Source organism: Lactuca saligna, chromosome 4 (assembly GCF_052625555.1).
Source record: "Lactuca saligna cultivar CGN05327 chromosome 4, ASM5262555v1, whole genome shotgun sequence".
Taxonomy (NCBI): Eukaryota; Viridiplantae; Streptophyta; class Magnoliopsida; order Asterales; family Asteraceae; genus Lactuca; species Lactuca saligna.
Window position 1 is genome coordinate 232,153,079 of NC_136420.1, and position 10,329 is coordinate 232,163,407.

The 10,329-nt window shown below is 35.7% G+C and overlaps 1 protein-coding gene across 1 annotated transcript; it reads left to right on the plus strand.

Annotated features, from left to right (window-relative positions):
- Positions 1-6,685: 6,685 nt before the first annotated feature.
- LOC145043392 (QWRF motif-containing protein 2-like) lies at positions 6,686-10,048 on the plus strand. Its single transcript, XM_078992030.1, has 6 exons — positions 6,686-8,459; positions 8,881-9,000; positions 9,093-9,209; positions 9,283-9,372; positions 9,487-9,594; positions 9,699-10,048. The coding sequence occupies exons 1-6, from the start codon at positions 6,990-6,992 to the stop codon at positions 9,753-9,755; spliced, it is 1,962 nt and encodes a 653-aa protein (XP_078848156.1). The 5' UTR covers positions 6,686-6,989; the 3' UTR covers positions 9,756-10,048.
- The last annotated feature ends 281 nt before the right edge of the window (positions 10,049-10,329 follow it).

Genomic DNA, 10,329 nt, shown 5'->3' on the forward strand with positions numbered 1-10,329 from the left:
CATAGAACTCATACGCATTGGCAACTTAACTGGGAGTGCACAGAAATAAGAATGCATCACTAAACACAACAAGTTTTCAACCTTAGTTTGCATGCTAGTGATAACTAAAAGGATTATTTTCAGTTGACTCTTGAAACTCTCAAGATCAATACAACCCCACTGACTTCTTGACATATAAATTTTCTCTCAATAAACATTCCTTGACGAGCTAAAACAAATATGCAAAAGTTCGTGTAGATCCCCACATGATAACACTCTTCAGAATTGAATTTAATTCATATTTTGTTTCGCAACTGTCGAAAAACATAATAACTCCAATTCTTAATGTGATTGAGCGAGAAAGCATTCTTCCTCCACATATTACGAGGTATTATCAACCTTCTTAGTTTGAAATGAATTTAAACATAGGATTTAGATTTACTAGAGCATAACTTTAAAACTCGATTGGAATGAAATATGAATCATCTCTTGATTGAACCATTTCCAACAATATCCAATTCCTCTTCTTAGTCATATAGTTACATTGATATGTTCTTCGAGGATCAATTGTGATATCACTAAGTTGATCATAAAACATGATACTAAAGTACTCTCCTTTCCTTTCAGATTGAAGAATCTTTTATCTTTTTGCCTAATAGATCACTCTATTCGTTCTGCTACTCTTTGAATCTTTTCAAAGTACTAGAATTATGCTTAATCTTAGAAACACAACCATATTTACTGAAGCATCAGTAAATCATGACGAATAGAATTATCATCACTTACGGTGGATCTGAAGAGTTCTTAAAAACACATACCATATCCATTAATCCATCACTTCCTTTACATAAACATGTGAACAATGAATCTATCATAAATTCTCTAATGAACAAAACTCTCATGCATCTTCCAATTTGAATTGTATGACTCCAAGTTTCTGCCTAATTGAAACTTGGTGATGAGATTTCCTTTCACTTGGTTAAATTTAACAATACCACAAGCACGATATTATAAAAATCACATCCACAATTAATATTGTTATTATTAGAAACACACTCATTAATGCCATTGAAAGGAAATATAAAATTAGATAACAAAACTTCATTTTATTGATAAAAGAAAACTGAAACTTCTCTTTACAATGTATAAAAAAACCATGTTTCTAGACATCTCCGAAGAGTAATAGCGAACTATTAAAGCTATCCTAACTCCTTAGTATTAGCTAAAAGTTCTAACCATTAAACCATGCGACAAAAGTCCATTTCTTACGATCAAATTTAGCTTGATTTGCTCAACTTTCCTTCTTTCTCTTAGATCCTATAATATCATCAAAATGCGATTATCACATCATGTCTTAAGAGTCTGTGAATAGGAACTTATAAAACAATGGAGTTAGATAATGGATGTACCTGAAGTAGAGTCACACGACATGACGTTACTATCTCTAAGACATGTTAGGTAGTTTGTGAGGAGGAGAGGCCATATTTGATCTTTCTATCTTTGGTTTAGCAAGAAGAAGGTGATCAAGATCAAGAGGAGGCTGAAGGAGGTGCTATTTGGAGGAATTCTGAGCTCAGGAGTGCTTATTTAAGGTATAATCTCGATCCATCTTATGTTTTGGTGTTTGTTTATAGAGTTAGGGTTTTCTAGACCCTTTGGTAGATGGTTTTGATTGAGTATATGGTTCCTTTTCGTATTATGGTCTTGGATCTGGATCCATAGAGGTCCAGAGACCTTACTCCTTTGAGCTTTATGTGGATTGATGGTGAATATGAACTTAGGATGCCATATTAGAGGTAATTTCTTCAAATAGAACCTTGGAGCCTTTGCATAGGCATCACGCTTCGAACTTTACGTGATTATTGGGACTAGAAAGGATAGATCTATTGAGTAGAGCATCAGATCTGACCTCAGGAAGCCATTGGAAGTGAGCATGGATTGGACTCACCGAGTCCATGAAAAGACTCGATGAGTCGAGTCGAGTTGTCGTGAGACTGTGAATCTAGAGAGTGACCCACCGAGTTAAGTAAGTGACTCGGTGAGTCAAAAGAGAATCAGAGGAGTAGAGTCCATGTGTAGACTCGCCGAGTCGCCCAAGTGCACTCGACGAGTCAGGTCAAAGTTTGACCGTTGACTTTTAAGGATTGGTCAACAATAGGGTCTTTGAGTCAAGATAGGGGTAAAATGGTCTTTTACCCATCTGGGGATGCTAAGAGAGGGTTGGGTCTAGTCTCAAGAGTTATATTTATAAGCGTATCTTACTTTATGTGATTAGGCGGAGGCTAGACTATACTACTACCGAGTCAGGGATTTACCGAGATATCTAAGGTGAGTCTTCTCACTATACATTACCTAGTGTGGTAACCATGAGCAGACCGGAGGGTATATGTTATGTGCTATTTGTGTATATGTGTTTGTGATATATGTATGCTATGTGATATAGACCGGACTGCAGGGTCCAATGATATAGACCGGGCCAGAGGGTCTAAAGAGACAGACCGGGTCGGAGGGCCCCACGATACGGTACTGGAGGGTTCCACTGAGACACATTGACCGGAGGGTCATATTGTAGCCTTGAGTGGCGTATGTGTTGTATGTGGTATTTTGGGGAACTCACTAAGCATTTATGCTTACCGTGTTGTGTGAAATGTGTTTCAGGTACCAGCGAGGATCGCGGGAAGGCGCCAGCTTGATTGTACACATTGTTGGAGTATTTTGATGAGACTATGGGGAGATGTTTTTGGATATTATATTTTGATATGGATGTTTATGATTTGAGATACATTTTGATTTTATTATGAATTGCAAAATTTAAAAAAATTTGTTTTGAAAAAAATCGGTGTTACAACCAACTTCTAGGATAACATATCCAATGGGCCGGCATTGGTGCGTTCGACCCCTTAGTATAATGAGGATAATTCACCTTTCAACTGTCGAATCGAAGTGATAACTCGAACTCTTGAACCCCGGCTACGAACTCCATCACCTATAGTTACCATAAGATCATTTCCATAAATTTCCAATTTACCACAATACCCTAGAAGTCAACTAGTCAACCCTTGGTCAAAGTGCAAGTCAATGGTCAAGGTCAACAATCCATGTTGACCCGACTCGTCGAGTGCAGTTCACCGACTCGTCGAGTCCTTCCTAAACTCGAGAAGTCATGAAATCCCCAATTGATTAGTCAAGTTTCCTTGAAACTCACCGAGTTCATGGATGTCCAAATGTCAGGAAAACCCTAACTGACTCGCCAAGTCACCCTACTGACTCGCCGAGTCCATGCAGAATCCTTGCACGACAATCTTCACCGGACTCACCGAGTTGGCCATGCAACTCGTCGAGTCCCTTTAGTCCTTTCTGCATCCAGACGATTTTTAAGCCACTTTAAAGCTCCATAATACAGATCTAAGCTCCTAAGGCATACTTCTTACGTAAAGTTGCAAAATTTACGTACATGCAAAGTGATTATGGCTCAAATCTAGCTAAAGAAAGGTTCTAGGCAAGGGAAATACTATAGCATGCAAAAGGCTGAAACTTTATGATTATAGGGACCAATACGAGCCTAGATATGAAGTTGCAACTTCAGATCTTGGTTCATTACTTGAAATGGAACACCAACATGCTAAAATGGCCCTAACACCCAAATATAGAAGGATCTAGCTAGAAGGAGATCAAGGTAATGACTTGATACCTTCATATGATGCTAAAATGGGATAGTCTTCAGATCCACACACGTTCCTTGCCTCAAACTTCTTGATCTTCAAGCTCCTTACACCAAGATCCACCTTCCAAGCTTAAAACACACAAGTATGGAGAGAAAACAACGATTTTTGGTTTTTGGACTCGCAGGAGGCTGTAAGGGAGGCTAATGACCCTTTAAATAGGGTGCAAAACCCCGAAAATTAGGGTTTCATCCTTCAGCTCCAACTCATCGAGTCGTATCCTTCGACTCGCCGAGTTAGTCACTTAAACACGTGGCCAAAAATGTTCCTCCTCGACGAGTCATGGCATCCAAATCATCGAGTAGACTTTCAATATGAAAAATAAAGTTGTAAAATTAATACCTGAGAGTTGAGGCATTACAATTTATAATTGTCCTCTTGGAATATCTTAGGCTGAATTTCTTGTAACCCAAGCATATGGTAGGAATATCAGTTTGGAAAGTGTTTACACAATCCAAGGGGTATCTAGATCTCCAACATAAACCCTAATTCCTCCAACACCCTTAAGAACATAAGGATTTTTCTTCATTATTACATGCAAAACCTATCAATTTGTTGGTCTTGAGGTCCTATTTATAGTTTAAGTAACTTACTCACAAAGCCATATTTGAATTAATTAAATAATAGATTAATCCAAATTCAAATCATTTCCTTATATGAGAGGCTCCTAAAAAGCCTAGGAATCAAACCAAAACCGTCCATCCCATGGATGGTTCTAGAGTTGCTTCTTTTGTTTAACTATTGAATAGTTACATTCACCCCTTGTACCTTTAATTAATTACAATTAATCCAAAATTAATTTTAGATTAATTCTAACTAACAGTTAATTAATTCTTATTGATTTCTCATTAATTTATCAATTGCTAATTCAATTATTTAACTATTGATCTCATGTTAATTTATTAATCACATAACAAATTAACAGATCAATTATCTATTTCCAATAAATATATTAATCACACTATACATTAACAAATCATTTCTTTCTTGCTCCCCTAATATCATTTATAACTATTTTTGGTTATGAGGACAACCAAAAACAATTTTGCTCGTATTTGCAAGTTTATACCAATTTAGTTATGAGGTTAGACACCTTAATCCAACAAAGAGATCATGGGCTTGGGCTGCAGCTACGGTCACGTCGTGACCTTCGTTTCTTTATGTCATGAAGGCTATCCCAAATATGCGTTCATGCAATTTACATGTCACGTCGTGATGCTCCATTCACCACGTCGTGCAATAATGTTTTATTTCTAAAAAACCTTACATTTGATCCTTCTAAACCTTCATCCGATCTATTATATAAAATGAAGGTTACTAGTAGTCTTCGAAATACAATGTCTATCAAGTATGGATGGTGTTCCTCATTAATAAATACATAAACTTATGATTCGCTGATTTTTAAAAGAAGTGGTTTCGATAAGAAATATGTCCTTTGTACATATAATTTTCATAACCTTGTTCAATTATTTATAAATTTGTTAGAATCAAAGCATTTTGGGCATGTAAATGTACAATGTTTTAGCTCAATTACCATGTAGCATGACATTAAAAATAGTTTTTTTTTGATGTTTACCTCTTTGAAGTTTCTATGACGAAAATAGAAGTTTCTATGACGAAAATATAAATGTCAGATATGCAAAATTGTTTAGTATGAATTAATTGAGTATTTCTTAATAGTTTTGAAGTTATTAGAATTGATTAAATTTTGATGTAATATTTTGAAAGTTTATGTAAAATATAAATGATATTTAAAATTTAAATTTATAAGAAAGGTATAATAAATAGTAAATTGATAAAAGATAAAGATTTAAAATTGGACAAACATTATATCTTAAAAATTTATACAAAGTAAATATAATATTAAAAAAATTAGATAATACAAAGATGTTTAAAAATACATATAATTTTTTATGGTTATTAAACTTGTTTATTTTTAAGTTTATTTAAAATAGTTTTATAAGATAGTACAACCCCACATTATATTAATGTTTTAAAAATTAGTTTTTTCATTAATGATCGGTTTTCCGCTCAACCAGTTTGACCATTGGTTCAACCAATTTAACCGTTGGTCTACGTCTGAACGTGGTATGTGTTGGTCTTTGAGTTGTGTATATTTTGGATAACTCGATCGATCGAACTATTAAATTATATATATATATATATATATATATATATATATATATATATATATATATATATATATATATATATATATATATATATATTAGCAGACTAAGTGAAATCCAAATATCCAAATTCAATAACCCGGTTCAAACATTTTTTTTATCATTTCTACCACACCATTCAATCCGAGTTTTGAAGAAACCGTCCACTTGGATCCGGTCCAGAAATTGACATAAAATGACAGTTGTTGAACTACTCTCGTCTTCGGTTTTCAATCCGACTGGTTCAAACAAGTTTATAAAACATTAAATGGTGTAACTCGGTATAAAAAGTTCAAATCTTTATGATTTAAAAAAAAAGGCTTGAAAATGTCCGGCTTAATTATTTCTGCTTTAAATACTATATGATATGCAAAGATTTTTGTTTTGACACTTTTATAAAAAAAAATATTTGCACCAGTTTAAACATTTTAGGTGACCAACATTATCTATACAAAACTTTACCAATCTTTTTATATTTGCACCAATTTAAGTGACAATATTATCTTTACAAAGCTTTACCGGTACAACTTTTCACACTATATATAATATAATTATGAAACCTCCTTACTTAAGGATTAATGATTTATTTTTAACTAACACATTTTCTTATTTTTGTTCTTACACAAAATATAAACTTATTATTAACTCATACAATTTTTTTTACCAAAATCTTTCCAATTCATAAATTAAAATACTTGATATTATATAATTTAGACAATAATTCCTTTTATTTAATTATTTATGTAACGAGGATCAACGATCAAGTGTGGTGAAGAATTTCTAAAAAACAAAGAAACTATATATTGTCGAATCACGCGCTCCCGCATACACACGTGAAGGGAGTCGCAAGGACAGTTATACTTATGCTCAACAAATCTCCCCTAAACCCACTCCCCCCTCTCCTCCGCGCAATCTTCTCGCCGGCGAAACGTAACGGTTATATCCCGATTCCTTACCACCAGTTTTTCACCCGATTATACCAAATCTTACACACATTTAATTCGCCTTACACTTCTCTCTCTCCATCTCTCTCTGAAATCTTCCTTTGAGCTATTGGAATTTGTGATTTGATCTGAATTAGGGTTTGAAACTGTGAATTTTGATTAGAGGATGCGATATAATGGTGGCTAACGTGTCTTCTCCAACAATTACACCTAACCCAAAGGTATTATCACGAGGCCCTCCTCCTCCGGCGAAAGCAAAGCGTGCGCCGCTGGTACCTTCTGAGGCTGATAACAATGGTCCTCCTGTTCCACGGCGGCCGAAATCTAGAGATGTTAGTTCACGGTACTTATCATCTACTGTTTCTTCTTCTTCTATCTCAACTACAATGACGTCGACGTCTTCGTCGTCTTCTTTTTCTTCTACAACGACGTCGTCGTCTTCGAATTCCACGGGTACTCCAAGGAGGCGGTTCCCGTCGCCGTTAGTTTCTTCAGCTAATCTGATGACGCCAGCATCGACGGTGAATAATAAGCGACCTCAGTCGGCCGACCGACGTCGTCCTGGGACTCCGCGGATTGGTGAGATGTCAACCACCGCGAAGATGCTAGCGTCATTGCCGGCGAGGAGTTTGTCAGTTTCATTTCAAGGTGAATCGTTTGCGCTTCAGGTGAGTAAGGCATCCAAGCCGGCTCCCACTGGTGCTAATATTGGATCGAGACATGTTACACCGGAGAGGAGGGCTTCGACGCCGGTTAAAAAGTCAGTGAATTCAAAGCCGGTTGATCAGCAAAGATGGCCAGCGCGATCTCGGCAGGGGAATTTCTTGACCAGGAGTGTGGATTTCACAAATGAGAATATGAAATTGAATGGATCTGGGACAGCCTCTTCCGTTAGAGATTTACAAAAATCAATGATTAGTGATTGTGATAATTCCGATCGTACTGTTTCAGATGCTGAGAGTGTTTTCTCTGGTTCTGGTGGCACTCCAGGTAACAATAGAGGTGGAACACCTCGTGGAGTTGTGGTGCCAGCTAGATTTAAGCAGGAAACTGTTAATCGTCTCAGGAGAGTTCAACCGGAGCCCCTTTCACCTCCATTGTCCCGAAATCATAAGCATCTCAAAGATGGTCCAACACTATCCCCACGAGGACTGTCACCTAGTCCAGTTAGAGGATCTGTTCGACCTCCTTCCCCAATCAATCCAGTTAGAGGAGCTCTTCGACCATCTTCCCCAAGCAATTCAGTTAGAGGAGCTCTTCGGCCATCTTCTCCCTGCAATTCAGTTAGAGGAGCTGCTAGACCTTCTTCCCCAAGCAATTCAATTAGAGGAGCTGCTAGGCCTTCTTCCCCAAGCAATTCAATTAGAGGAGCTGCTAGGCCATCTTCCCCAAGTAAGATTGTGCCTACACCATCAAGGGGTATGCCTAGTCCAACAAGATCACGGAACGGATTAGGGTTTAACAGTAATTTGGGGAACACGCCTTCGATTCTCAGCTTTGCTGCAGAAACCAGGAGAAGTAAGGTAGGAGAGAACGCCATTGTTGATGCACATGTTTTGAGGCTTCTACACAACAAGTATTTGCAATGGCGTTTTGCAAATGCAAGAGCAGATGCTGCCATGTCAGTCCAGAGAGTAACTGCTCAGGTAATGCCTACTTAAAATCTAAAGTTTTTCGTATGCATAATGAAATCTACATGTGTGTTATATGCTTCTTTCATTTCTTATTCAACTTGATACTCTTTTTAACTGAGAGAGCACATGCCTTTCATGTTTGATTGGTTAATATGCTAATCTTATGATCTTATATTTTAAACTTGCCTCTTCAAAGGCCACATGCCTACATGGTATGCTAATCTTATATAGAATATATATATATATATATATATATATATATATATATATATATATATATATATATATATATATTTCATTTTAACAGTCTTTAGCATTGTTTTTGTGTTGTGGTTCCTATTTTAGCCTTCTGTTGTGTATATAAATAGTAAGGAAGTTAAGTGGATGTTTTGTTGATAGCTTTTAAATGACAAATTGTAACAAACTGTTTCAGAAAAGTCTATATAATGCATGGGTGACTACATCAAAAATGCGACAGTCTGTCATCTCCAAACAAATTGAGATACAACAGCTGAGGCATAACTTGAAATTGCACTCCCTCCTTAAGAATCAGGCAAGAACATAAATTTAAATCATCTCATTTTTATATTTAATTATTGTCGCTTTGTGATAACAATATAAAACATTGATTTAACAAAAAAACAGATCCCATATCTGAAAGTGTGGGAACAAGGTGAGAGAGATCACTCTCTTTCATTATCTGGGACTATTGTGTCTCTAGAATCTGCTACCCTTCGTCTTCCCCTTGTTGAGGGTGCAAAGGTAATTTCATCTCATTCTCACGTGTTATTAAAAACTATATTGCTATTGATAATAACATTTGTTACCTTTACAGGTGGATGTTCAAAGTTTAAAAGATGCTATTTGCTCAGCTGTTGATGTGATGCAAGCAATGGCTTCCTCAATATGCTCTTTAGTAATGAAGGTTTGTTGAATCCCCTTTCCTCTTTCTTCTACTTGTTGGCTACTTATAATTTCATATGTTATACTGAAAATTGAGTTTTAATATATATTATATTTTACAACTAAATCTCAACAGGTGGAGCATGTGAATGCTTTAGCATCTGAAGTAGCAACCACAGCAACAAACGAATGTTTCAAGATTAATGAGTGCAAAGATCTGTTGTCAATACTCACACGCTTGGAGGTAAGTAAACATCAAACTCCAAATTATCTTTTAATTTATATTTTATTGATTTTTCACGTTTATCATATTTGCTTATATACTCATGTTTTGTTGAATGAAACCAGATGCATAACTGCAGTTTGAGGACACACGTGTTACAACTGCAACGCCTCTCTCTTTGACTGCTTACTGAAAAATTGCAAACACTACTAACTACTATTACACTGGAAATTCCTACTTTGCCCCTGTACCACGATGCCGACTGATACTTGGGGTATGGGGTTTTGTGGAAGATTGGGTAACTTTTACTTGTTTTGGATTTGTGAAATACGGGTGGGGTGGGGTGGGGTGGGTCGTGTCATGTCCTGTATATGCATATATACAAGCGATTTCTCTTTTAGTATAGAAAATATATGTACATATGGACTCTGGAGTCTGGATGGACAATCATATACTTGTTTTAATTTTTTCAAAATATTCTGTTTAGGATATATATAACAATAACATATATAACTTTATATATATGTAGCAACACAGAATCTCGTGGTGGCAATCCGAAAGCAAAAAACTATTTGTTTTTTATACAGATATAGATATCATTTTTTTGTACAAAAAATCATAAATTTTGGTCTTTTTTCCCGAAAAAGGTTAGTCATAATTCTTAAGTACATAATGTTTTATATTGTAGTTTTATATGTATCAAATTTTTGGAACATAAAAAATAATAATTATTTTTTTGGTATTTTTGTTTTGTTT

What these genes read in the sequence shown, in the direction of transcription:
- LOC145043392 (XM_078992030.1), top strand. Translation starts at nt 6,990, where the DNA reads ATGGTGGCTAACGTGTCTTCTCCAACAATTACACCTAACCCAAAGGTA. An exon ending in ACTCCCTCCTTAAGAATCAG is followed by an intron (nt 9,001 to 9,092) that starts GCAAGAACATAA and finishes ACAAAAAAACAG; the next exon opens with ATCCCATATCTGAAAGTGTG. An exon ending in TATGCTCTTTAGTAATGAAG is followed by an intron (nt 9,373 to 9,486) that starts GTTTGTTGAATC and finishes AAATCTCAACAG; the next exon opens with GTGGAGCATGTGAATGCTTT.